The following is a 27,913-nucleotide window of genomic DNA, read 5'->3' on the forward strand; positions in this document are numbered from 1 at the left end:
GCCACCGGGAGACTTGGGCGCATGATATAGCCGCTGTATGGCTAACCCTGCTCCAGCACAAGTCCGGCGGCGTTAATTACTATTCCCCCTCCAGGTCCACGTGGATGGTGGGGAATGATGTAATTCAGCTTACAGTTATTGCTGGCAGCCAAAGTACAGCGTTTTAAAAGTAACTTCAACTCGGTCTTCTGACGGCGCCGAAGTTATGCACTGTGCACTGCTATAGCCGTAATTCCCATTACGGTCTATGGTGGCGCCGGCTGCGCCCAAATCTACTGCTCTGTTATTACAGTGCTCATGATTTTTACTTTTTTTTTTTTATATACAGAAAAGCAAAAAAATAACTTATGTGCGACAAATATAAAACATGCATTTTTTTTGGTTACTTTTTAAATAGGCCCCTAATTATGATAACCAGAATATCATCACAGTAGTCAGGCATTACAATAACCCAACATCAATAGGGACAGCTGGCCTATCTATACACATGAATCCATCACAAGAAAAATGGTACATCCCCTGACTATGGGCCTGTTTACACATCCAAAAATCGTACCTACATCACAGTGGCCATCTACTACTGTGTTGTTTTTTTATTGTAATAGACTGACTTGAATAAAACTGAATGATCGACTTCCCCAACATTCTGGCTAATTTGTAATTATCTTTCTCTATGCTTAAGCACAATCTCTTATATGAAGACATAAAACACTCAAAAATAAAACAAAGATAAAAAATATGTCATGTTACCCATAAAAATCACATCCACCATACCTTTATATTAGGATGTATACGCAAAAGAGTCCTCTTGCTGTATTCACTGTTTATACCCAGTGCCAATTCTACTTCCTTATACAACATGACAAATATCTTCACTCCTTGTTGCTGTGGAAATAAAAATATGTAAGTATGCCAACATGCCTGTGTACCTTAATAACACTAAAGCAAAACCAACAACAAACTAAGAACCCATCTTATAGCAAACGCCCTGTAATATGTTGAAAGTGTTTAGTATTAAGTAGCTTTTAAAACATTTTTTATTTCACTCAATATCCTGCAACTTTATGGCAGGTGCAGGAATTGGACAATGGGTGGTAGGCTGATAACTGCAACAATGTACGACTTGTTGAAGTCTAAACGATTAGGGCCTATTTCCACTACTCGCAGATTGGATGCAGAAAAACTGACTCCAATGAATGTTTATGGGAAAATCTGCATCAGAAAAATCGCGTTTAGTGGAAACAGGCCCATAGGCATTCATTGGAGTCAGTTTTTCTGCATCCATTCTGCACCCTATCTGCGTGTAGTGGAAACAGGCCCTAGGCCCACTTAATCAGTTGGTGTGTGTTTAGTGTGCGTTAGTACGCGTTTTTTCCATAGCAGTGCATTGGGAGGAAGATTTCAGTTAAAATGTGTTAAGTGTAAAAGAGGCCATAGGAAAACATGGGCATTAATTTGAAAATCAGTTTTCTTTCAGTTATAACTGAAAGCAACTGATTAAGTGTAAAAGGGCCCTAAATGCTGCAGGGAAGTTTCCAAACAACCCAATGGTGTTTTCATAACGCCTCCCATAAAAAAAAAAAATAGAGGGTGGGGAGGTGGCTATAACAGCCAAGCCCCCTCCCCCTTCACTGCCAACAGCAGGAGAGTGAATGAAATGTAGCATGTGGTATGCCCCACTACTACAAGACATCAATTATAAGAATGGAATGGCATGTCCTCAGAATGCTGACATAGCTATAAAACTAAGAAGCGTCAGACTTCAGTCAAATTACTAACATGCAGTAGATTTTTGTTGCCCAGTATGATCATTCATGATCTCTTTTTGGGTGAAAATCTAGTGCGAGAACAGGAGTCAGGAGATCAGCAGGTTTTCCCATTTAATAATTTGACGAAATGGAGGTTGCTTGGCTACCTGCTTACTCGGCCCGCCCCCTCCACTTCACTGCATGACACTGAGTGGGCTGCCTGTCAGAGGGCCACACACCTCATCTGTGCAATAAGCACAGGTAAACTCTCACCTATAGAGATCACAAAAGATCTTGTCAGTGACATTTATTCCCTGTCTGTATAAAGAGTATCTGTATTCCCAGTTAAGACATTTTCCCTCACCTTCTTCTAAACACAAATGTTACTAAAGGCTAGTACTCACGTCAGATGAAACTCGTCCAATGGCAGCTGATAGACTTTATTATTATTATTATTATTATTATTTTTTTTTATTTATATAGCGCCAACATCTTCCGTAGCGCTGTACATAGTACAAACAAATAATGGGGAACAAATATACATAAGAAATACAAGACACTGTACAGTCAAGATCCCGGTGTGTACGGCAGCCCCCATTGGCCAAGCGACAGGAGAGAACATTGTTCTCTCCTGTTTACCTTGCTCCCGTGCGACATCACTCCTGTGCCACCTCCCCCCCAAGTTTCCATTACTTTCAAAAGCTCTCCCAGGACCACTGAAGACTGTCCATATACCTGAATAGTGTGCGTGCGTAGGCTGGCTGGCCTCTGCATAAGCCCTTGGAAATGACTAGTTTTGAAAGGATAAAAAAAAACAAAACCTTGAAGCTGCATTTCCACTTGTGCGGTATCGCTGGGAAATCATTGCGGACGAAATCGCATGCGGGTGCGATTTTGCATGCGTTTTTCCCGCGATTTCGCATAGGGTAGTAGGTGTGTGATTTTAAGCAGGTCACTGCCTGTGTAAATAAACATTACCTCCTATGCGAAATCGCAGGGAAAAACGCATGCCAAAACCGCATGCGATTTCCCTATGAGATACATTGTATGCGATTTGCTTAGCGGTGTGCGGGGAGCAAATTCTGACGGCTCTGCCGTGCAGATTTTCCCCGCACACAAAAACGCTCCGCACAACGCACAGGTGGAAACAGGCCCATCCACTTGTATCGGCTGTGCGAATCCGCATGCGGATTCGCTATAGTGAAAACGACCCCTTAGAATTCCCTATGAGGACATGGACTAGCACAAAACCTCTTGGTAAGAGGTCAGAGCCATGAGATTAACCTCCCTAGTGTTCTGATTATACGCAGTCGCACGGCTGTGCATGTTTTTTTAAACTTTTTTTTTAATCATGTAGCTAGCCTAGTGCTAGTTACATGATACACCCCCCCCCCAGCCAAATCCCTCCCACCCTTCCGATGATGGCCGTCAGGAGTTCCCGTTCTGAACGGGATCTCCGCCAGGACTTCCCCCGTCGCCATGGCAATGAACGGAATGACATTGACGTCATCGGGAGTCCCGATCCACCCCTCAGCGCTGCCTGGCACTGATTGGCCAGGGCAGCGCACGAGGTCTCGGGGGGGGGGGGCTCGTTACGCGGCGGATAGTGGCGCATCGGCGGCGATCGTCCCCAACATGCAGCAAGCTAAATGCTTGCTGCGTGTTTAACAAAAATAAATAAATTATTAAAAAAAAAATGATTAAAATCGGCCCACCAGGGCCTGAGCGGCACCCTCCGGTGTCTCTGGACGAGCTCAGCTCGTCCAGAACGCTAGGGAGGTTAATACTAAATGTAAGCAATAGGAAATCATTTACCATACATTTTACTCAATGGCAAGTGTGCATCTTACATGTACAGAATGTTGATACATTTAATTTCACAGCTTTTTGTCAAACTAGTCCTATAATCATTAATTTGAGCATAAACAGAAAACACTCACAGCCTTTCTCTTTAGAATACAGTCCAGCCTCCACCGGTTTCCTTCCACCACTGGTCGCTTCAGGAAGATTTCTGGACTTAACCTTGAAAGACAGGAGTTAAGAACTTGAGAATCCTACATTACATTTGCGTTTCACAAGAATGTTCAAAAGAAAACCATGCAGAATGTAAAAAAAAAAAAAAAATTAACCAGATCCTTAAAAAGTGTACACAAGGCGACATGTAGAGCTCCCAACTGTCCCTCTTATGGAGGGACAGTCTTTCTTTTGGAATCCAGTCACCCTGTCCCTCTTTCTTTTTCATTTGTCCCTCTTTCAGGACTGATGATGTAAAGATCTATATAAACATTTTGTATTTTTCTACTGAAAAATGTATTTGACTATAAACCTTATTCTCCTCCATTAAATTGATATATTTCTAATTTTCAAATGTTAATATGAAGGTAAAGCAGTGATGATAAAAAGGACCAGTGTGGTTTAAATTATAAAATTACGTTTTTTGCTTATGAATTCTTTATGGTATGCCTGACTAGATGTGTAGTGGGGGAATGACTAGGGATGTGGCAGGGGTGAGTCTTAAAGGGGTCTCTCATTGTTAGCTCAAAATGTTGGGAGGTATGGACATGATGAGATAAACAAGTGTAAGTACAGTGCAAAACAGTAACAACCAGGCTGTTTTATTTTGGTGCATGAAAGAGTTAATTTCTAGACATGGAAGTAACAGCTTTTGACTTAGTACCGTGTGGAGGAATATAGTTAACATCACTGATAAGCTAATTACAGCCATAAAAAAGTTTTCCTGGCAGAATACAACTTCTGAGAGCAGAGAGAGATAAAATACATGAACTATTTGCCTTTTTCTAACTCTGGAACACTTATTAGCCTGCTACTGAGCAGAGGCTACAAAACATTCATTTTACTTTTTAAATGTTTAAATATAAAATAAAAGCATGGGATATCTTAAAAGGTCATTTTTAGGAGTAGGAGGATAAATATAATTGTTTAGTAGTTAATTTTCACCTCAGGATCACTTTAACTACAAACATATGAAAACTAATGCTGGGTACACACGTTGAGATTTCCCGCTCGATTCTCAGGATCGAACGGATCGATTCGATTATTTCAAACATGCTCGATTGTATTTCGATCGTTTTTATCACGTTAAGTATACAAAATCGACGGCAGAAACGATCGAAATACGATGAGATTTCCCGCTTGATTCGCGGTTCGATTCGATTATTTCAAACATGCTCGATCGGATTTCGATCGTTTCTGCCGTCGATTTTGTATACTTAACGTGATAAAAACGATCGAAATACAATCGAGCATGTTTGAAATAATCGAATCGAACCGGGAATCGAGCGGGAAATCTCATCGTGTGTACCCAGCATAAAAGCAAATTTGCTGTATTGAAATGATTAGCATGGTGTTGGTATGCAAACTTATTTTGGATTTTCATCCTCAGCTCAGACACTGGAATTTGGGAATAACCTCTAAGGGACCTTTTCCACTAGCAGTCGCTAGCGTTCACGCTGAACGCTAGCGATTGCTGAATCGCAATTCCGCCGTTTTCCCGGCGTTTGCGGCCGCGATTGCGCTATGCTATGCACTGCATAGCAAAATCGCGGCAAATATCGCTCCGCCGCGCGTTCGCGTTCCCGTCAAAAACGAATCGCGGTAGTGGAAATGACCTACCGCGATTCCTATGTTAAAAAGCAAACCGTAGCGATTGTAAAATCGCTAGCGGTTTGCGGTTTTTGCGCTAGTGGAAAAGGGCCCTAAGGCAAGGGCTGGGTAGGTTTATCAGACTTCTCTCGTTTAGGCTTTATCTCAGAAGCAATACATTTACTCATACAGAATCCTATTCCATGTTTATCCATCATCATCATATGGAAATCTCTGCTTTAAAGGAGCAGCATCTCTATAGGTTTCTGCACATATGCAATCTGTCTGCACATATGCAACATTAAATAAATCAAATGACATTGCTATATACAAATGTCTGCCTGCACATGTCTGCTTGTATCTTTATATAACATTTTACCACCTCACAGTTTTCATGCACAAGCTCTTGGCAAATGATCTTAGCTGCAGAAATTTTAATTGAGAAGCAACAGGTAATATTTTTGTACCCTTCTTCAAATTAGATGGTGTATTTTTCATTGTGTACAGCAGCCTTTCTTAACCCTTTTACCCTGGAGGAAGCCACCAAATACATTTTGGATCTCAAGGAACCCCTGGCATGGTCTGGTGTGGCTGTTTATTGCACTTCCGCCTATTACAGTGCCCTTCATTACAATGTTTTCTTATTCTGGCTGTTTTTATTAATGTGCTCATTATTATTCTGACCCCCAATTTAGTGCTTCTTTTTACAGTACCACCTATTCTAATGTGCTCTCTATCATACTTCCCCCAACCCCCATGATGGAGAAAAATGCCAAGGAACCCCTGCAGAGTACTCAAGGAACCCTGGGGTTCCAGGGAACACTGGTGGAGAACACCTGGTGTACTGAGATGGACATTAGGTCGAAAGGCCTGAAGTCAGAAAAGGCCAGTAAAATTGATGTGGGCACGCATCGCCCACTTGCTAAATTTGCCAAAAATGAACATGACATTTTTGATAGATTTTTATTGGATTAAAAAGTCTATATCAAATGTATGCTTCATTAATTAAAAAAATATTGTATGTTCCATGACTACCATTATCTCCAATATGAACGGCATCAAGCAACAAAATCCATTCTTCAGTGGGGTACTGAACTATTTATAATAATATGCAAGCTATCAGATACGTCCAGAGATCACACATACAAAGCTGCTTTCATTTCTAAAGGCAGAACCCTCTTAAAGTGTACCAGAGAGTTGATGCGTACCAGGGGCTTCCTCCAGCCCCATAAGCATGCCCGAGTCCCTCGCCGTCCTTCCGCGGTCTGCGCATGCGCAGAAAAATCTGACTAACTTGGCTGAACAGAAGACCGTGGGAGGACAACGAGGGACTAAGACCTGCTTATGGCGCTGGAGGAAGCCCCTGGTAAGTATTAAATCCTTCTCGTTTTCAGTCTCTGGTTTCCTTTAAAGCAAGAATGCTTATTTTTTCTCTTCTCTATCCTATACTATAGTAATATTTTGATATTTAAAGGGAACCTGAGGCAAGAAGCATATGGAGGCTGCCATTTAATTTTGGACAATAATGGACATGCTTGGCATCCTGCTGATCTCTCTGGCTGCAGTAGTGTCTGAATCAAACACCTGAAAAAAAAGAATGTGGCTAATCGGGTCAGAACACCTGATCTGCAAAGAATCAGCAGGACAGCGAGGCAATTTGAATGGTTAAAAAATAATAAATAAAAATGTCAGCTTCCATATCCCTTTCGGTTCCTGCATCTTCCCTCATCCCGCATACAAAGTGCACAGCTTCCCTGGGTTGCCTCCCACCAACGCAACTTCCATTCATCACCACAATGCTGAGCACGGGCTCAACTTCATCAACCACTCCCCCCCCAAAAAAAACCATACACACAACCACAATGCAGAGTGTGTAGCTCTCCTGGGACCCTGCATCTCCCCCAGCCTTCCCAATGCAGAGTGTGTAGCTCTCCTGGGAACCTGCATCTCCCCCAGCCTTCCCAATGCAGAGTGTGTAGCTCTCCTGGGACCCTGCATCTCCCCCAGCCTTCCCAATGCAGAGTATGTAGCTCTCCTGGGACCCTGCATCTCCCCCAGCCTTCCCAATGCAGCGTGTGTAGCTCTCCTGGGAACCTGCATCTCCCCCAGCCTTCCCAATGCAGAGTGTGTAGCTCTCCTGGGACCCTGCATCTCCCCCAGCCTTCCCAATGCAGAGTATGTAGCTCTCCTGGGACCCTGCATTTCCCCAGCCTTCCCAATGCAGTGTGTAGCTCTCCTGGGACCCTGCATCTCCCCAGCCTTCCCAATGCAGAGTGTGTAGCTCTCCTGGGACCCTGCATCTCCCCAGCCTTCCCAATGCAGTGTGTAGCTCTCCTGGGACCTTGCATCTCCCCCAGCCTGCCCAATGCAGTGTAGCTCTCCTGGGACCTTGCATCTCCCCAGCCTTCCCAATGCAGTGTGTAGCTCTCCTGGGACCCTGCATCTCCCCAGCCTTCCCAATGCAGAGTGTGTAGCTCTCCTGGGACCCTGCATCTCCCCCAGCCTTCCCAATGCAGAGTGTGTAGCTCTCCTGGGAACCTGCATCTCCCCAGCCTTCCCAATGCAGCGTGTGTAGCTCTCCTGGGACCCTGCCTCTCCCCAGCCTTCCCAATGCAGAGTGTGTAGCTCTCCTGGGACCCTGCATCTCCCCCAGCCTTCCCAATGCAGAGTGTGTAGCTCTCCTGGGACCCTGCATCTCCCCCAGCCTTCCCAATGCAGAGTGGGTAGCTCTCCTGGGACCCTGCATCTCCCCAGCCTTCCCAATGCAGAGTGTGTAGCTCTCCTGGGACCCTGCATCTGCCCCGGCCTTCCAAATGCAGATTGTGTAGCTCTCCTGGGACCTTGCATCTCCCCAGCCTTCCCAATGTGGAGTGTGTAGCTCTCCTGGGACCCTGCATCTCCCCCAGCCTTCCCAATGCAGAGTGTGTAGCTCTCCTGGGACCCTGCATCTCCCACAGCCTTCCCAATGCAGAGTGTGTAGCTTTCCTGGGACCCTGCATCTCCCCAGCCTTCCCAATGCAGAGTGTGTAGCTCTCCTGGGACCCTGCATCTCCCCAGCCTTCCCAATGCAGAGTGTGTAGCTCTCCTGGGATCTTGCATCTCCAGCCTTCCCAATGCAGAATGTGCAGCTCTCCTGGGACCCTGCATCTCCCCCAGCCTTTCCAATGCAGCGTGTAGCTCTCCTTGAACCCTGCATCTCCCCCAGCCTTCCCAATGCAGAGTGTGTAGCTCTCTTGGCAACCTGCATCTCCCCCGGCCTTCCTAATGCAGAGTGTGTAGCTCTCCTGGGACCCTGCATCTCCCCCAGCCTTCCTTATGCAGAGTGTGTAGCTCTCTTGGGACCCTGCATCTCCCCCAGCCTCACTCTACAAATGGACAGTATCACTCTACAAAAGGTTTGCATGATTTTCTTGACAAATTTGTCAAAACACAATGAAAGTATGGAGGAACACTCCACAACATCATGGCAATATTTTGTATTACAAGTTCATACTATAGCTTCACAGGAAAAACAGCAGATTGTGAAAGTTTACATTTGATTGCCATCTATGGGGCAATACAGACAACACCCTCGTCAGAAACAATGATATGTTTTATTCGAGAAAACTGAGCATTTGTTTAATGGTAAAGAGCAGAGTTGACTCATGATCTTTATATCTACAGTAGTTCCATAAAGTTTACAGAACACAATGTAGGAAAAATGCCACTCGTCAAGTTAAACCTCATCCAATCATTTCCCAAATATTTGGGAACCCTGATGAACGCTATATAATATTTGTACGCCATCTGTGCATGGTATGTTGTGTGGGTATGTGCGAATAACAGAGGGAAAATACACAAGTGGGGGAGCGTTATAAGAACTGCTCTAAAATGTCAGTTGAAGTACAGATCACTCAGAATTTGTTGCAATGGGCAATGCAGACTTTTCCTTTTTTTACATTAGGGAAGCAGCACTTAATATAAAAAGAATAACGGTTGAGGTCTTTTTTACAATAGGCCTATTTCATGGTGTTGAGTTACCCTTTCTACATGCAGGGTAATGCAACAGCAATGAAAGTCTGAGTCTTCGTACACTTATATCATTGCACCAGACATTTCTGATCTGCTGCAAAGTCAACAGCGCGTTACAGTCCGATTTCCGTGGCAGCAGAATACATTAAAGTCAATCTGCAAGTGTGCACTCGAGAGGCCTTCTGATGGCTCCCGGAGATGATGGACAGCAGAGGAACAAGAACAATGAGAGGGGACAGGGAAGGCTCAATAGGATCCAGAGCCTTCCATGTCCATAGGCAAATATGTCTATCACTACAGATTTGCTTTAATCTGCAAGGAAGCCTACTATGAGCTCCAATCCCTACCTCCATCTGCAGAGGAGAAACAGAGGGAGGAGCTTAACAGTAGGGAGACACTCCTGCAGTCGCAGGAAGTACCAGTGCTTGGCGCTCAACTAATTACCCTCCCTCCACTACAGGCTCTTCTACTTCAGAGCACCCCTGAAAAAACATTCATAACTTGCTTCATGATAGTAGAAACCTCCCTGTGTATATCATATTATTATCATACAATCAGCCATTTATATAAGCTACAGGAATGTAGCATTCATTCTCTCAATACACAATGTACTAAAACAGGAATCCTGGAACAATTTTTTTAAGCTTGGCTGCTCCTTCCATGTGACCTACACAGACAATCTGATAAGTGGGGATAGGCTACGTACACATGTAACATGTTGAGGGACTCTAGGCCTAAGGCCACCCTTCAGGGCAAAGTTCTGTATATATGTGTTACTAGCCTGAAGGCTAGCAATGCTTCTGTTGCTATGGAGGGGGGAGGAGGGATGACAAGGCACACAGTAAAAGCAACGTCCACTAGGCAGGGTGAGTTTTCGCTTTTCAACCCTGATCTAGGTAATGGTTGATTGCTTTGGCGTAAAAAATGCAATCAGGCTAAACCAAATTCACAAATCTTAGTTTAGTTCACTATGTGTGAGAAAGTGAAAAGTAAACTTTAAATACCTTGCCTCTGTCACATGTGAAATCCACTGAAATCTTTCTGTGCAAGTGTTTGAATACAAAACAGTTCTTGTTGGAATGCAATACAGGAAAGCCTGATCCTCTGCTAGGCTCTTTCTGCCACATTCTCACTCCATAATGATGTCTTGTTAAACATGACAATGTCTAAATGCAGCTCCTGCCTCTATTACTTGTACAGGGTTAACTCCGTAATACCTTGTGTGACTCAGAAATAATACTGGCGGACAAGCTGTCTGAACTTACAAGAGTCAGACTGGAGTGTTGCCAACTTATGCCAGAATTCTGGGAAAGTGTGAGTCGATTCACAAGGCCCTGCTCTACCCAAACAGAGCATTCCTACTGCTGAAATACAAACCAGTCCCAAAATGTGGGAAAGTAATATTCACATTCGTTCACAGGGTAGACAAAACAATTTACAGTCTGTGTTCTCATTTTGTGGTGATAAAATTGTATTTTTCTTCTTGAATGAATTACCAATTTTAATATAGGAACACATATTTAAAGTGAATCTGAAGCAAAAATACATTTACGAGATGATTTGTATGTGTAGTACAGCTAAGAAATCGATTTGAGTCTCGATTTGAGTCTCAAATTGTTTCCAGTACAGGAAGAGTTAAAGAGACACTGAAGCAAAAAAAATAATAAAAAATTATGATATAATGAATTGGTTGTGTAGTACGGATAATTACTAGAACATTAGCAGCAAAGAAAAAATTCTCATATTTACAGTTGTATAGTGTTTATTATAACGTTGTATAATTTGCTAATATTTGCAGTTTACACACTACTCAGCACTCTAAACGATTTTACAGAGCAGGCCAGTGAACTATTGAACTGTCCTCTGAAGAGAAAAAGAAAATACAGTGACTGACAGTTGAGATAACAAGCTTTAAAAGACAGAACTCTCTGCAACTTTGAAAGTCGTGGAGCTCAATGGCTCTTTTGCATAGATAACTGGAGTTTCTTAACTCTTCCTGTACTGGAAATAATATTAGACTTATGTCTCTGCTTCTAATGTTTTATTTCTTAGCTGTACTACACACACAAATCATTAGATCATTTTTTTTCCGCTTCAGTGTCTCTTTAAAGGGAGCATAAAAATGAAAAAAAAATCCACTTACCTGGGGCCTCCTCCAGCCCCTGGCAGCTGCCCTGTGCCCTCACTGCAGCTCAGGTGGCTCCCGGGCCCCTCCGGTACAGATGCCAACGTACCAGGTTGGCACCTACTTGCGCTCAAGCATGCAGCTCAGTGTGTTGCACTGATGGCATCTGGACTGTACTGCGCCTGCACCGTACAGTCAGGCTGATGTCAGCGTGACTACGTGAGCCACACGTTGGAGCGCAAGTAGGCCTCCTGTACTGGAGAGGACCTCGGGCCACCAGCGAGAAGTGGAGCTGTGGCAAGGTCACAGGAGGGCTGGCAGGGGCTGCAGGAAGCCCCAGGTAAGTGGATTTTTTATTTTTAAGCTACTTGGACGTATCCTTTAAGAAACATCAGTTATTTATGCAAAAGGGCTTCGCTGAGCTCTCTGGCCAAGCTTGGTCTGCTACAGTGCTGTTTTCTGAAGCACTTATCTCAACCTGTCTCACTGTTTCTTGTTTATGTGTGGTTTACTGCAGGGAAGTTCAAAGGGTCATTAGCTCTGCTCTGTTTCATAGTTTAGAATACAGAGTGTAGTTTGTAAACTGCAAATATTAGAGAGAGTGATGCAATGTTATAAAAATAAAGCTATTTAACTGAAAATAAAAAAAAATGAGACTTTTTCTTTGCTACTAATGTTCTATTAGTTCACATATGGTGTTACATGCTGGTTCTGGGGCCCCGGGCAGTGAGAGTTCCTGGGGCCCCAGGCTGGCTTGTGCACCATTGTTTTTAATTTTATTGTAGATTCCCATGCAGTTTAGTTAGGAGGGGGGCAGATGAGAGGGAATATCCTGCACGCTGGTGCCCCCTGCTGGTCATATAGCCATTGTCTATATGCAACTGAAGCCCTCCAACGATTGGCTGACCTGCTCAGCTTCTGCTTGATTAATCACTGCAGACTAGGTGTAACGTGTGTGTGCACTTCTTATTGGCTTATAAGCAGCCTGCAGGCTTTATAAAGCAGCAGAGGACTGTTTGGGAGTGATTATTTCCCTTTGTGTGTCTATTAGTTCTCAGTACTACACATACAATTCATTCTAAGCGTTTTTTTTTTTATTGCACTTTTGTGATATTTTATTTGGGTTGGCTACAGATAAAATTGTGCCTGGACTGAATGATTACGGTACCTTATTTTGTGAAAACGGCTGTGTATTTTGAGAGTACACAGCGGAGTGCCTTTTCTAGCAGTCTACTTGTCTGATCTATTTTAGTTGGGAGAGTTCTGTAAAATCTAGGGCAAAATGACATGCCAGCGTTTTCCTGGCACAGAACAATGACTGAAAGCTGGTACCTCAGCACAAAGCCGGCAAGAGTCTGTGTTTTCTATCAGAACAAAGATGAGAAATAAACATTTCCATTCTGTTCATACTAAGTAAACACTGTTTATTTTTAACTACAGAAAGAAAGACAGAACTCACCACCAGTCTGTAATGAAGATTTCTTCTTTCGCTGCCTCCATGGCATCTGCCACATCATTAAAGTACCCCTTCGCATTGACATACCTACAATTAACAAGATGTAATAGAATGTGAAATCAGCAAAGCACAGTAACCTGCTGAACAAACCGGTCTTTCTGAACTCTTGCCCTGTGACTGAGGAACCTTGTGACTGCAATAACTGGCCATTTCAGGTCTCGCTGATAGCGACACACTAATAAAAATACACGTAGTACAAATAACTGGAACTCAAATGAGCTGCTGCAATGTGGTTTACGGTTATGCAATTGTTTAATGTGCAGAGAACACATTCCTAGGAAGATCAGGGCTTTGATACAAATCACAGATCTATTATAACGAAGTTGGGTATATACTTTTTCCACACTTAGCCCAACTGTTATGTGGGTCTTCATGTGCAGCAGCCCCCTTCCCATTCCATGAGCAACCACCTCTTGCATGTCAAACTTCTATGTACAGCAGCACTCTCTCTCATGCACAGCGCCTCCTTATCCATGTGTTCCTTCCTATATGCAGCCTCCCTATTCTATTTGCAGCCTCATCTTCCATATACAGCAACCTCTGTATATCAGCATTCCTAGGCCAGGGCCACTGCGGCTTTTAACAGAAATTTGGTCCTGCATAGCAGTGTTGCCCCAAGCCCTATCAGCCGGGCGCTCCACTTAGCTAATTTTGGGAGCGCCCGGATGTCATCGCCTTTTCTCCTCATTCTCTCCCTCACTCCCCTCCTATCAGAACATCCCAACAACCCTGCAAACATAAATCATGCAATTCAGGCAGGATCCTCTAGGGGAGCAGCAACGCTGTACACTGGTACAGCAGACAATCTTTCTAACACCCTCTGCTGCTGACATGCAACAGGAGAGGCTATCAGCATGTATGTTCTGCCCCTTATCCTCATTAATATTCACTTCAGTCCTAGCTAGCCTCGCCTCCTCCACATGCTGCTGTAGTGCCCAGGGTAAGCTTTTCCTAGGTCTAAGAAAAGCCTATTGGGCAATGTGTATAGTGTATATTTCGCTGTGTTCCCCTGTGTGATTTTCTTTGAATTTTGTTTGTATGTAGTGTGTTTTTGTGTGTGTCTCTTCATGTAGGGTGTTTCTATATGTGTAGGGTGTGTATTGGAGTGTATGTGTTTCTCTGTGTGTGTGTCTTACTATGGTTTTTTTTGTTTGTGTATATACTGTATGATTTTCTGTATCCCGTCAGATGGCTTTGGGGTCCTTAGCAATTGCCCAGGATGCCCTTATGGAAGCGCCAGCCCTGTATTTCCCTGTCCCACTCCACCCAGGTAAATTTTCCTGCCAATTGGCTGAAAAGAGATTCTGGGGAGAACACCGAATAGGATACACAATGGCTGGTATACATGAGGTCTGATTGCTCAAATGTTACATACAGGTCCTAACTTATTATGAGAAAACAGAATAAATGATGAATACATAAGAATGGTTAACACTGTATTATGATTATTATTTTAAATGACACTGTGCTCGAGAATTTGAAGGGTAGCGTTACCCAGTACTGGCATGCCAGCATTGTGAGGATACCAGCAGTGCTAATCACTTAGTGGCTTCTTGCAAGTCTCTGCAGCTCCCATTTCTCCTCACTGGCCGCAGTATGTACAATCTCTGCTGGACGTCTCTTTGTTTTTGGGTATGTGAGATTCCTATCGTTGCAGCAGGAAAAGTGAAGCAAATAACCCAGGAAGCTGATAGAGAAATAGATTGTCAATTTGTATGCGACCAAGATGAAATTCCTTGGTGTGGATGCCTCAGAGATGCAAAATGTCCCCAGGAATTCTTCATAACTATATATATCTGCCACAGACAGGCAGAGTTGGAAAGGAACTGGCTCAGGCTAGGTACACAAAATGTCCAGCGTTTGTACTTTATCAGTTCAAACCATAGCACTTAAGAGCACAGGTAGGTTTCTTACCATATATCATTCAATGGGAGATCTGCAATTCGTACAGCAAAGTTTCAGTCCAAGAACTGATTTTGCAGGTAAAATAAAAATGTGTTTACGGATTACCTACCAAAGAGCATGCAGCTCTGTCCTAGCACACTGCACAGGCATAATTCAACCCCCGCATTTCCTGTTTCAGCTACACTTCACGTGTTACCTGCCAGCTCACCAGACAGATAATCGTGCAATGATAGCAATTCAGAGCCCAATAAGCAAACATTATTAATTGTACCATGAAATAGGAAATATCAGTGAGAGCAGCTTGACAGCTTGAGCAGTATAGCAGCACTGTGTGAACAACCCGGCGTTCTGTACAGAATCACACATCCTTTGGCAGTAAACTTAATTTACGTACATGCATTTCGCCTAGAGGTTTTTTCCGGGTTTAAAACAAAACAGTTTTCAGTATTTTGAAAAACATTTCAGTAAAATATAAGATAAGCTGTTATTATTGCATCTTTGTAGAAATATTTAACTAGCCATAAGGTTATATTCAATAAATTAAAAAAAAAAAAAAAAAGTAGGTTTTTTGTTTGGTGCACATTTGGAGTATTTGCCTGTGGTTTTGACCTGGCAGCAGAATATTGGGAACACAGTTCTATAGAGCTCAGGGCCCATTTCCACAGGCGGCTGAACTGCGCAACAGTTGCCAGGCAACAGCAAGCAGTTGTAAGAGTTAGGCCTCTTTTCCATGGACTGTTGATAGGCAGTGAAATACCTCTCAAACTCTCACAACTGCTCACTGCTGCATGGTAACTGCTTGCTGAGCTAACAGCTCAACAATTCATGGAAAAGAGACCTAAGGCCCAGTGCACACCAAAACCGCTAGCAGATCCTCAATACGCTAGAGGTTTGTGGAGCAGATTTCAGAGATATTCTAGGCATGTTTAGAGCCTTTTTCAAAACATGCTTAGCGTTTTCTGGAGCGTTTTTGTGTAGCAGATTTCATATATTGTTACAGTAAAGCTGTTACTGAACAGCTTCTGTAACAAAAACGCCTGGAAAACCGCTCTGATCTAGCGTTTTTCAGAGCGGTTTGAGCTTTTCCTATTCTTTACATTGAGGCAGAACCGCTTCTGCAAACTGCAAAAGTGCTGCAGGACCCACGTTTGCGGTTTGCTAAAAACTGCTGGTGTGCACCAGCCCATTGAAATACATTAGCCATGTGTTTTCCAAGGTCAAAAGCGGGTTGCAGGTAGCTTCAAAAACTGCTCGGTGTGCACTGGGCCTTAGTCTTTTCACTGCCTATCAACTGCTCAAGGAAAAAGGGCCTAATGCAGTCTTCATGTGCCAGCCCAGCAGTAGGGACAGTCAATGAGATGCAAATAATGCAGGATTAAGTAAACTTTCTATGCAAATGTATGCAGCTTGAGAATGGACCAATCAAATTTTACCTCAGCAGGATTTGATTGGTTCATTTTCAAGCTGCATACATTCGCATGCAAAATCTGCATACTGCTGCATCAACTCAAAATTATTTGCATTTCATTGACCATCCCTACTCAAGTACACGCCTGACATTTGCCTAACCCGAAATTAGCCTTTCATCGGAAAATCAGCTTCCTAATCTATAACCTCAATAGCTGGATGAGCTACTAAGGGCTATTTCACACCACAAGCGATTCCGTGGCACTTGTGCTGCGATTGCCGGTGCAGTGGCTCCCTGTAGGAGCAGTCACACTGCAGTGGTTGCAATAGCAAAAGCGCTGCATGCTCTGTTTTGGAAACAATCGCAAAAAAAACAAAAAAACAGCAATTGCGATTTTCTGTGATTTTAATCTAGCCTCCCTCTATGCTTTAGCCCAACTGTCACCTATCCATTATTGATATTTTTAACCAATTCCATTTTTCCTTCTTCTTCACTTAGGACGCCTTTCACTGAGAGTCTGCGTCCAAACCAAGCCCCCTCCTTCCTCTTTTCTTGTGCAAGGTGCAGGTTGCAGCTAGTATAGAGCTGGTATAAGCACTCCCCACTAATAATTTCCTCCTCAGTGGGGCACTGGCAATAACGTAGCTTATAGAACCATCTCTCCCTGAGAGCAGCAAAATGTGCAGTTTATTATTCCAAAGATGAAGCAAGTGAAGTATGGTCCCATGTTAGTTGAGTAGAAATGCATTTCAGTTGCACTTCTACTCCTCAACTAATACCAGACCATACTTTACCATGGAAGATACCACAACCTTCTGGGTACCAATGGAACTGAAGAACCTGACAAAGAAATTGGCACAATTGGATAGCAACATATTCCAGAGATATGAATATAAATGGTTGCTAAATTCATATGGTACATACCATTTGCAGAGAGTGTGCTTCTGAACAGCAGCATATGAGCCAAATCTGTGGGCCTTAAGAAAGTTTTTACCGTGTTTTCCAACAAATTCTTCAATAGCCTGTCCCCACCAGCGGGCATGCCTGTAGCTGTTACATTTCAAGATTAAGGATCTGCGAGATAAAGACATTTCATGTGTCATTACTCATTCACCAAAAAAAAAAAAAAAAAACCCAGAAGAAACAGTACTGTGGGCCGCACTTACCCAACTGGAAATATGCTACAGTACCTATATTATCATATCAATAATAAGATGCATAAAAAGTGGGCAAATACTTTTGGGTATCAGAACTTTATAACCTGTCAAACATTTTGACCAGCAGAACAATTAGGGGTCTGATTTTGTTTACATGCTTGAGCTGGGAGGGGGTCAAATAGAAGTCCCTAAAATCAGAAGTCTGACATGCTGCCTGAAATGAATTGCATTACCATAAGCTGTAACAGCAGCTAAAATTAACATAAAAAAAAAAAACACAGACAAGTGTGCCCCTTGCCCTAGGTACCCTTAGAGCAGAGGTTCCCAACCGGTGTGCCGCGACACATTTATATGTCGCGGCAGCACCAGCTATGTGTCGCCGCTCTCTGCTCCCCCTGCTAGTCTCCCCCGCAGATCGCCCTTCTCAGGGCTACAAGAAAATGGCCGCCGCCGTCCACATTTGCAGACATGCGGCGGCCATTTTCTTGTAGGTGTGCACTAACTACAGGCAGAGGGCGGAGGCAGCACATCGAGGATGGAGCCACGGTGTGTGAATGAGTGGCTCAGGGAGGAGTGGTGGCTATGGAGGGGTGAGTTAGGGAACTTATGTGTAAACTTATAACTTGTATGTAACTTACGTTTGACTTCTTCCTGTGGCCACTGGTCAGCATTTTGCAATTGTGACTCATGTGAGAGATAAGAGACACATCTCGGCACTAGGCAGCAGCAACATCAGCATATTGTCCCTGTATCACCTTTTAGTACCAGCATACTGCTCCTTATTGTGCCAGCAGCAGCATATTATTCCTGCAGCCTTTCGCTCATTGCAGCTGCAGGATTGCGTCCCTCTAACCACCCTCCCCCTCCCATTGTGTAAGCTGGCAAAAGTATATCATTTCTGAGCCCCTCATTGTGCCTGCAGCATCAGCAGATTGTCACTGAACCCCTCATTGTACCTGCAGCACCAGCAGATTGTCACTGAGCCCCTCATTGTGCCTGCAGCATCAGCAGATTGTTACTGAGCCCCTCATTGTGCCTGCAGCACCAGCAGATTGTCACTGAGCCCCTCATTGTGCCTGCAGCATCAGCAGATTGTCACTGAGCCCCTTCATTGTACCTGCAGCATCAGCAGATTGTCACTGAGCCCCTCATTGTGCCTGCAGCACCAGCAGATTGTCACTGAGCCCCTCATTGTGCCTGCAGCATCAGCAGATTGTCACTGAGCCCCTCATTGTGCCTGCAGCATCAACAGATTGTTACTGAGCTCCCCACCATTGTGCCTGCAGCATCAGCAGATTGCTACTGAGCCCCTCATTGTGCCTGCAGCATCAGCAGATTGTTACTGAGCTCCCCACCATTGTGCCTGCAGCATCAACAGATTGTTACTGAGCTCACCACCATTGTGCCTGCAGCATCAGCAGATTGTTACTGAGCCCCTCATTGTGCCTGCAGCATCAGGAGATTGTCACTGAGCCCCTCATTGTACCTGCAGCATCAGCAGATTGTTACTGAGACCCTCATTGTGCCTGCAGCATCATCAGATTGTTACTGAGCCCCTCTTTTCTATCATACGGGACGTGTCATGTATATCTGAATGTTTGGCATGATGTGACGTGTCACAGATATCTGAATGTTTGTCGTGATGTGTCACGACCTGGAAAAGGTTGGAAACCGCTGCCTTAGAGAGTAGCAGAAAAAGCCAGTCCAGTCTGTTTATGCCCTCTTATATCATCTGTCCTGAGATGCCTGGAATAGTCTAGACGGCTAAATGACCAACTCATTTACATACTGCGCATGCAAGCGAATGACGGACAACACATTCAAAACAAGTACAAGTCGTTCAAACGACTTGTACGCGCACCAACCGAACAATATCTGACCAACATAGTTTGGACAGTTGAATCGGGCAAATCGCCTGTTATCAGTCGCTCGTCAAGTTGTTTGTCCGTGTGCACATGTCTGATTATCATCCAACAGACTAATGCTAGGTACACACCATAGAATTTTTCCGACATGTCCGATCTTATTTTCGATCTTATTTTCGATCGTTTTTTCTGATCGATTTCACATAGAAGTGAATGGAAATAGATAAGAAAAAAACAAGATAATCGAATCGGAAATCGATCGGACGGAAAATCGACCAATAAAAACGCATCGTGTGTACCCAGCAAAAAGTCAGTACAGTTTGGTCCGTGTGTACTTAAGCTTTAGATACTCCGTAATTTCTTCATCGCCCATAATTATCTGATGTGTATTTAGTTCCTTTATGAACCAAGAATATTGTGCCTTCACTCTTGACTAAGCATCTCTTTGTATGCAAATGTCTGTCTGCTTTAGATTCCAGAGCTATTGGAGGTGTGTGCAGAAGCTCTTGTGAAATGCACATGACAATCCAGTCATTTCATCAAGTGCTTGCCTGCCTTCCAGTCTCAGCTGCTCCAGCAGCACCGCTCTGCCAATTTAAGGGAAGACCTAGTTTCTAAAAAAAACAACTCCTTTCAATAATTAAACATTGCCTCCAGACATGACAAAAATCCCTAGCAATTGCTTGCAAAAGCCATGTTTTTTTTGTGAATATTCAGACCTGCCAAGATTCTAAAGCAATTTTTGCAAATAAGAAATTGTATGTAAGCGAAAACAGTGGCTTTCTTAAAGAGACTCTGTAACAAAATGTTCAGCCTTATTTCTTCTATCCTATAAGTTCCTATACCTGTTCTGATTTGGTCTGTCATTTTCTAGTTGCACAGTCACAGTAATATCTCTGTTATATAATCTAATCTTTCTTTTGTCGGCTCAGGCAGGAATGTGCTGCTTTGCTGTGATAGGGAGAAGCTATGCACACATCCTCCATGCCCCCTTGCAGGCTCTGTGTGCTGTGTGCTGTTGCTGTATGAGTCCCAGACAGAGCTTCTCTGAGCCTGTCACATTCTGGTTAGCAGCCATGTTTTTTGTTTGTAAACACTGCCTAAAACTGGCAATTATAAGCCAGGATCGCAGCAGGGAGTGGCAGAAACAGCAAAGAGGGGCTCAGGAGAACATAATTAATAGAATGGTATGCTTTTTATTGTAAGAATTTTAGAGTACAGATTCTCTTTAAAATGGTCTGAAAGCCAGCATTTTTACTTTGCTCAAAAAGATTCCTCACAGCTTGAAAGCTACGATCTCAGAATTTTTTTTTTAACAGAATATCACTGAAATGGTTAAACAAAGCACTTTTCTGCTATTCAGCTTTAAATCTGCATCCAAACTGTAGATAACAGTATGTTTGTTTACATTCCAATCTTGTTACAATGTGTGTAAACACAGTGTAACAGGTGAAAAGGACGTCTCTGTGCCACACACACGCACACACTTCAGAATAGCTCATTAGAAGATGTTAATATATAATAAAAAGCGTTAGTTTAAATAAAATGCAATGACAGCTTTTAGATCTCACAAGGGCAAGGCAGTAAATCATGCAAACCAGGATGCTGTCCGCCACCACCTGTCAATGGTAAATAGGAAATAACCATACATCATTTATATCTACTGGATGAAAACAAAAATAAAGACCCTACTATAACTAGTTAAAAAAAATTAAACCAGTAATTAGACTGCATTGCGTAAGGGCAATCTATAGCCACAAAACATGATCATGCAATTATGCAATAAAGAGCAAGTTACACAGATTATTTAAAATTCACCTGGAAAGATTGTCTATCCGTAAACCGTACTGCGTTTCTGTGTCTTTTTTCCCAATCTTTATGCTGAACGCCTGATCAACCAAGAGAACAAAGGAAATAGCACCACTGTCTATCTTCATGTACATAAGAAAGGAGTCCTTCACTACCAGCCACCTGCAGAGCAAAACAATATAAAAAAAAAGGTCAGAGCTTTATAACTCACGATATCACTCTATAATTTATACTTATCAACTTGATTGACTTTAATCATAAACATCCCCTCTGGTACTTAACTTTTTAAAATAAAAAAGCCTTTGTGTGGCTGTGTTTGCTGCAGCTGTGCATTTCTCCAGACCTCGGCACCCTCACCATGCGCACACATGGTTTCTACTGTAATGATTGGGTTCTAGGAGAAATAAGCCATTTTGTGTCCTTTCATTTATGTGGGTCACAACATGGTCACACCTTACTGACCCACCCAGCAGCTATTGATTATGCAAATCCATGCAATAAACTAAACATACATAAATTATTATATTGCTAATGTACATAAACACTTGAGCCCTGAAATGCTGAAAATATCACAGGAGGAGAGCAAGTTATTTTCACACACTTTAATTCAATTAAGACTTAAAGGACAACCGAGGTGACATGCAACATGATGAGCTGAACATGTGTATGTACAGTGCCAAGCACACAAATGACTATGCAGTGTTCCTTTATTTCTTTCAATGCCCGAACAATTTAAAAATCAAGTATACAAGTAACAGTTTCTGTCCGGGTCAGGACTGGGTCGGACTATAGACTAACCCTCACTGATAAGTAGATAAAGCCATAAAAGACTTTCCTGTCAGTAAATGGCTTCTATGAGCAGGAAAAAAAAGATAAATAGGGTCAACAGTTCATAGATTTTAGCTCTTCCTATGCTTCAATGAATGTGTCATTGAGCAGAGACAATGAAACCGTAAACATTTAACTAGAATTAAATATAAAATAAAACTGGAATTTTTTTTAGGAGGAGGAGGATAGATCTTGTTTATTTCAGGTTTATTTTCACCTCAGATGTCCTTTAATTACAAATTCTTGTAATACCTTTTTGACCATCGGTAGCAAACGCTTCCTTGTCCACAACAGTTTAAGCCAGGTATTCTGTGGCCCCCCGATCTCTTCATGATCATACCTTCTCTAAAGAACAAAATATACATTTCTAATCATCCACTTATCATAAATGCATAATGACTAGCATACTAGATATTACAATTCACTGGGGAAGTTCAGAGACCACACTGTATAAATGTATAAGGCTACCTAAAACAAAATCTCACACTTAGGCCCGGTTCACATTAGCGGTTGTTTGCCAAACGGACCGGATGACCTGACCGGATCCGGACCCGGATCGGAACCGTATGGTTCTGATCCGGATCCGATCCGGATCCGGTCAGGTTGCATCAGGTGGTAATCAGGATGCGATCCGGATCCGTTTGGCAAAGTTAACGTAAAAAAAAAAAAACGTTGGGGTCTGGGAGGTCAGCAGAAGGGGGACCTGTGGAATCAGGCCCTCTGCTGTTTAGCACTCACCTCCACCTCCGACATGCTGCCAACATCCTGCCAACACCTCCAGCTCGTGCTGCTCCACTCCAAAATGCTTGCCCATGTGTCCCCAGCCAATATCGCCGCAAAAATCCGCATAGGAAGTGGGGTAGAACATCCGGATTTCTCAGCCAGTGTGTTGTGCGGCCTCCGGTTCCCATTAGTTTGTATTGGCCGGATGGTGCAGTCCGGCTCCGCCCCGGATACGGCTGCTGGAGGGGCCGGATGAAAAAATAGCGCATGTTGGAACGGAGGCCGGAGTCCGGATCCGGCCCGGATCCGGTCCGGTTCTGCAGAACGGACCCATGTGAACGGACGCATAGGCTTTAATTGCTATGCCGTGCGTCCGTTCCGTCCGTTCTGCAGGCGGTGCGGCTCCGGCACGGCGATTCCGGAGGGCCACCGCAAGTGTGAACCGGGCCTTACACAGAACATTATTACTGGGTACTGCCTGAAGAAAGTAAGTATTAAACCACTTTCACACAGGCAATTGACAGGTGGTGAATTCAACACCTGTCAGCTGTTCTGCACCGGCCTAGCACTGGTTAGCAGAGGCGTAGCTAGCATTTTCAGCACCCAGGGAAAAGTTTTTGACACCTCCCTCACAAAATGGTTGTGGCTATGCAACATAATCTGGTCGTGGGTGGAGTCAAATGTAAAAATGCTGTTTAGATAGCCAAATGTGCCCCCCTTTAGATAGCAAGGTGTGCTCCCCTTCCTTCCATTTAGATAGCCAGGTGTGAACCCTTATAGATAGCAAGATGTGCCGCATTTAGATAGCCAACTGTGCTATGCTTTTTCTGCTGCTAATGCTTCTGCACTCCTCTGCAGAGGGAGGGAGAGAAGCAGGGGCACCTGAGGCAGACAGCAAGCCACCTCTCATGCACATGGGGTTGCAATGGCCATGCTGTGCACCCTCACAGTGCTGCGCCCACGGACAAATGTCCCCCCTTGCCGACCCATAGCTAAACCTCTGCCGGTTAGTGCTCAGTACCAGGGCTAGAACGCCCCCTTCCCCCATGCTGTCGGTTCTGAGCGTGGCCGCAGCTGTGCTTAGACTCGACATGTTGTGGTCCTCTGACACCCTGTAACACCACCGCGTGTCAGCACTTCACTTGTGGGGTGTTACTACTTCTGCAATTCAACTGTGTTTTCATTGCAACCGAATTGCAATGGCTGGTGGCAGATGGGAGTCTTAACTGTTCAGCAAGTGCACCGTTCAGGCTCCTGTCCGAAAGAGACCTTATCCTGGGAATACACGGTTTGTTTCTGTCTCTCAATTCTATCGTTCGTTTTTTGCCACTCAATTCTGCACTCGAGTCTCTTATCTTCTGCTCGTTTTTCTTTTCTTTTCTTTACACATACACTACTACAAAGCTTGATTGTGAACAGTTAGCTTGCAAAATAAAAAATAATCAAATAATGATATGCAGTCAGAAGCAAGAACTTCAAAGGAGTAGGCTATGCAAATAGGGAGAAGAACATTCCTTCCCTAGCTCCAAATGACAATCGAACACACTTTTCCCATTAACATAGGTAAAGCAGGCCTTTGTTTTGTACAACAGCTGTGTAAACTAACCATAGGAAAAACTTACATGCCCTTGGGTCCAAGATCATGAATGAAAGATAGCTGATTCACATCAATGAATTCTCTCTAAGGACAAAGAGAACACATGATTTTCAAACAGAATTCTTTTCAGTGTTATGATTATGAGCTTATTGTTCGGAAACAATTTTTATTATTAAAAATCCCTCTTACTACAAAAAAAAAATTTAAAAAAAAATGTGATTTTAAAAATAATGTTGCCTTTGTAAAACAGAAGGCATTTGCAATATTTCAGCTTTAAGTGAGAAACTGTTTCCCATGATGCACCACTCCAAAATATACAAATCCTCTCTTTATGCCTGTGAAAGCCAGGCACACATCCAGAACTGCTGTGTATAATGAGCCTATAGCTTATACATTTTACTGAGCCACACCAATCCAACACAGATAGAGGAATATTATGTGAGCAGATATTATTTGATGCTGTGTCTTTTGTATGTTCTAGTATGGTTTCCATAAACGGACATCTGCGTTTTGGTGGGGTATAGCAAACTTAGAGGCACCTTGTCTGTTATGAGAAATTTATATGAGATATACGTCAATACGTCCTGTAAACCATCCACCCTGATTATTGTTCACAATTTGAGGTTGCTGTTTGTATATCCTATACAAAAATTTATGTTTTTATTTCTCTCCCCCCCCCCCCCCAAATCTACATTTCCTTTGAGAAGCTCAATGTGTTGGGAGTATGATTCCACAAACTTAATTTAAAATGTAAACCCCACCGATAACTGCTAAATGTACAAACAAAACCTTGTGTTTCCAGCAAAGAATGGGACCATTTACAGAGAAACCGTGACCAAGAATTGAACTTCATCCCAATCAGTAGCTGATACCCCCTTTTACACGAGAAATCTTGTCCTTTTCTCAAACGGACCATCGGGGGTGGAGGTGTCTGTATGGCTGATATTGTGGTGAAGTCCCTCCCACAGTGTGATGTCAGGACCAGGGAGAGGAAAGATTTTACAATGGGTAAACACTGACTAAATCATTTATACATAATTATTGTAAAAATGAAGCACTTTTTTAATTACATTGTCACTGGAGTTTCTCTTTAATATAATACTGTTTACGAATGGTACTCATGCTGTGTAATAAAAGTATACAGAGAGCTACTTTAGAGCAGTGTCCTAGTAATGCATACATGTAAAAACAATGCGGGGAAATTTGGATGCAGCCTGAAGCCAAAAGACATTGAACCCTGATCTAGGTATTCTTCTACCGATGTTAAAATCTATTCCCCTGCTGATAGCCTAATTATTTCCCAAGAAGAACACCATTTTAATCATAATTTGGTCTCCGACCCCATTACTACTATACATGTAGTATGAGGGACAACAGAATTTGACTACTATGAACAGACTGTGTAGGTAAGCTCTCATGCTGTATGGATGTGGTGAAATTGGCCAGTCGTGTTATTACCCTAATAAAAGAATGCACCCTTGCAGCCACTAGATCTGCACTGCCCGACACAAACAAAAAATGACGCAAATATGGACTGCATACTCCTCCAACTCCTAAGCCAAGATGTGGCACCTGTAGTTGTCTGCCAATGGCATACTCCTAAGAGCGCTGCATCAGTGAAGGAGTGGCCAGAGGTCATCACCAAGAAAGCACAAGGTTCAGCATAAATCTTTCCTAAACAGCAGACCCCGACAGACCGCTTACCAGTAGAAATTGCTTGTCTGAACATTTTAGTGATGTGGTCTATTAAGAAATATAGGAGAAAACAAATTCCTACTAGAGACTCGTGTGTTACACACATTTCTTATGTAGCAGATATGACACTTCTGTTGGAGCTGCCATTTTTAAAAAGGTGGCCATTAACAGCACTAACCTGCTGCCAATTGGTCGTTTCCATGATTGATCGGAAACAATCATTTGTGCCCATTAATGGCCAAATTCCAGGTAACCAATTCAATCAAAGGGATCTGTCGGTCAGATTCCATTAATCTGATTAAATCGGTTCAGCTGTAGAAATGAACCGTTAAAGCGGGATTGTCACCATTCAAATCAAATTTCAACAGCAACTGGTCTGAGTGTATTAAGTGATAAATATGCTAATCCTGCATTCAAAACTTTCTTTTGTTATGGTTTGGAGTTATTACATACTTTGGGAGCACTGGCCCTTTAATAGCCATTGCCATTCAGTTGCATGCAACATGCCATTGCATTGCATGTTCTTTTTATCTATAATATATTCCTCCTCTTCCATTTCCCTGCCTCTCAAGGCTGAGGTGACTCAGGGAATGGAGGAGATAAGAAACAAAAATTAAAGTGGATCCGAGGTGAACTTTTACTCATTGCATAATTGTGTTCCTTTCCTATGGTTTATAGGACATTGCTCAAGCGAAATACTTTTTTGTTTTTGTTTTAATACTCGAATTCCCTATAAACTAAATAAACCACGCCCACAGGTTTTCAGAGAGTCTTGGCAGTAGTAAGGGCTCATGGGAGCTCAGTCTGGGCAGGAGGAGGCGTTACTAGCCATGGTTCCAACCAGGAACAGAATTCTCTTCATTTACTATATAAAATTCACTGAATTCAAAACGTGGACAGTACAATACATGTGTTATGTAAGTAGATCAAGTATTTATTTACTCATATATGGGTTTTTTCCCTGGCATAGAATGGCTGATCCTCTTGCTTTAATTGGCACCAAGTCAAGAGCAATCACAAGCAGACTGATGGGAATAGGAAACACAGTAAACATAGCAGGCAAGACACATCACAAGAGTAAGGACTCTGGGACATGGGTGATTTAGAGGCTCTAACATAACAGTAGAAGCATCTGGATGTTTACAGACCTGTTGCTAGTGACAGGCTGCTAATGAATTGCTAATCTGGATGCAGAATTAAATTCAGGTTATAAAGTGCTGCTTTTTGAAGAAAGCCGGAAGTCCCGGCGAAACATGTCAGGGCATCTGGCGTGCTACAGATGCCGCACATGGTGTTAGCCAGCCTCGCCTCCTGCTGCTCTCCGCCCTTGCCTTTCACTGCTTGCTAGGGTTTGTTGTCCGCTGCTGACAATCTTTGGCAACCCTTCTGGTCCGGCTACACATCAGCACATCAGCCGTTTCGGAAGCTGACAAAACTGTAATCCTGCACTGCACTGCGACAAGTGGACTTCCTGGGACTGTAATGTCTCTCCCCTAGCCGTGAGCTCCGGCGGTGGGTTGAGGGACCAGGAACACAAGCTGCACCTTGCCATTTCTGCCGCCCGGAGTGGGTACAGTATACAGCCTTTGTCTGTTTATGTTGCAGCATGAACTGCCTATTACATGATGTGGATACACCGCTTACTGCTGCTGCTTGCATGAGCTTCATCTACTAACCTAAGAATTGCATCCTTCTTGTGTATAGATACCATTCAACAGCTTGCTACTAAATCGCTCCCTTATTGTTCAAGCTTACACTATTGCTGAGGTTGAGCAGGACACTTCCATTTTTTCCACACTGGATTGGTCACAATCACTATTACAAAAATAATATATATTTTTTTGGGATCCCCGACCACATCAGGTGGTCGCAGTGAGGAGGGGTTGTATGTGGACGTGTGAGTAGTGGCGTTGTTGAGTGTCT

At 43.3% G+C, this 27,913-nt stretch overlaps 1 protein-coding gene across 4 annotated transcripts in view; it reads right to left on the reverse strand.

Moving 5' to 3' along the window:
- Positions 1–27,913, reverse strand: part of PLD1 (phospholipase D1) — a 366,571-nt gene that overhangs the window by 93,733 nt on the left and 244,925 nt on the right. For all 4 annotated transcript variants that reach the window (XR_011031386.1, XR_011031385.1, XM_068281034.1 and 1 more), the window contains 7 exons: positions 24,321–24,379; positions 22,228–22,320; positions 21,157–21,309; positions 17,241–17,390; positions 12,947–13,030; positions 3,689–3,770; positions 775–885 (listed from right to left, as the gene is read on the reverse strand). Coding sequence is in view for 2 of the 4 variants with exons in the window: in XM_068281034.1 (XP_068137135.1) it covers positions 775–885; positions 3,689–3,770; positions 12,947–13,030; positions 17,241–17,390; positions 21,157–21,309; positions 22,228–22,320; positions 24,321–24,379 (732 nt within the window). In the remaining 2 variants the exon portion in view is untranslated. The remainder of the gene's footprint in view (positions 1–774; positions 886–3,688; positions 3,771–12,946; positions 13,031–17,240; positions 17,391–21,156; positions 21,310–22,227; positions 22,321–24,320; positions 24,380–27,913) is intronic.

Source organism: Hyperolius riggenbachi, chromosome 4 (genome assembly GCF_040937935.1).
Source record: "Hyperolius riggenbachi isolate aHypRig1 chromosome 4, aHypRig1.pri, whole genome shotgun sequence".
Taxonomy (NCBI): domain Eukaryota; kingdom Metazoa; phylum Chordata; class Amphibia; order Anura; family Hyperoliidae; genus Hyperolius; species Hyperolius riggenbachi.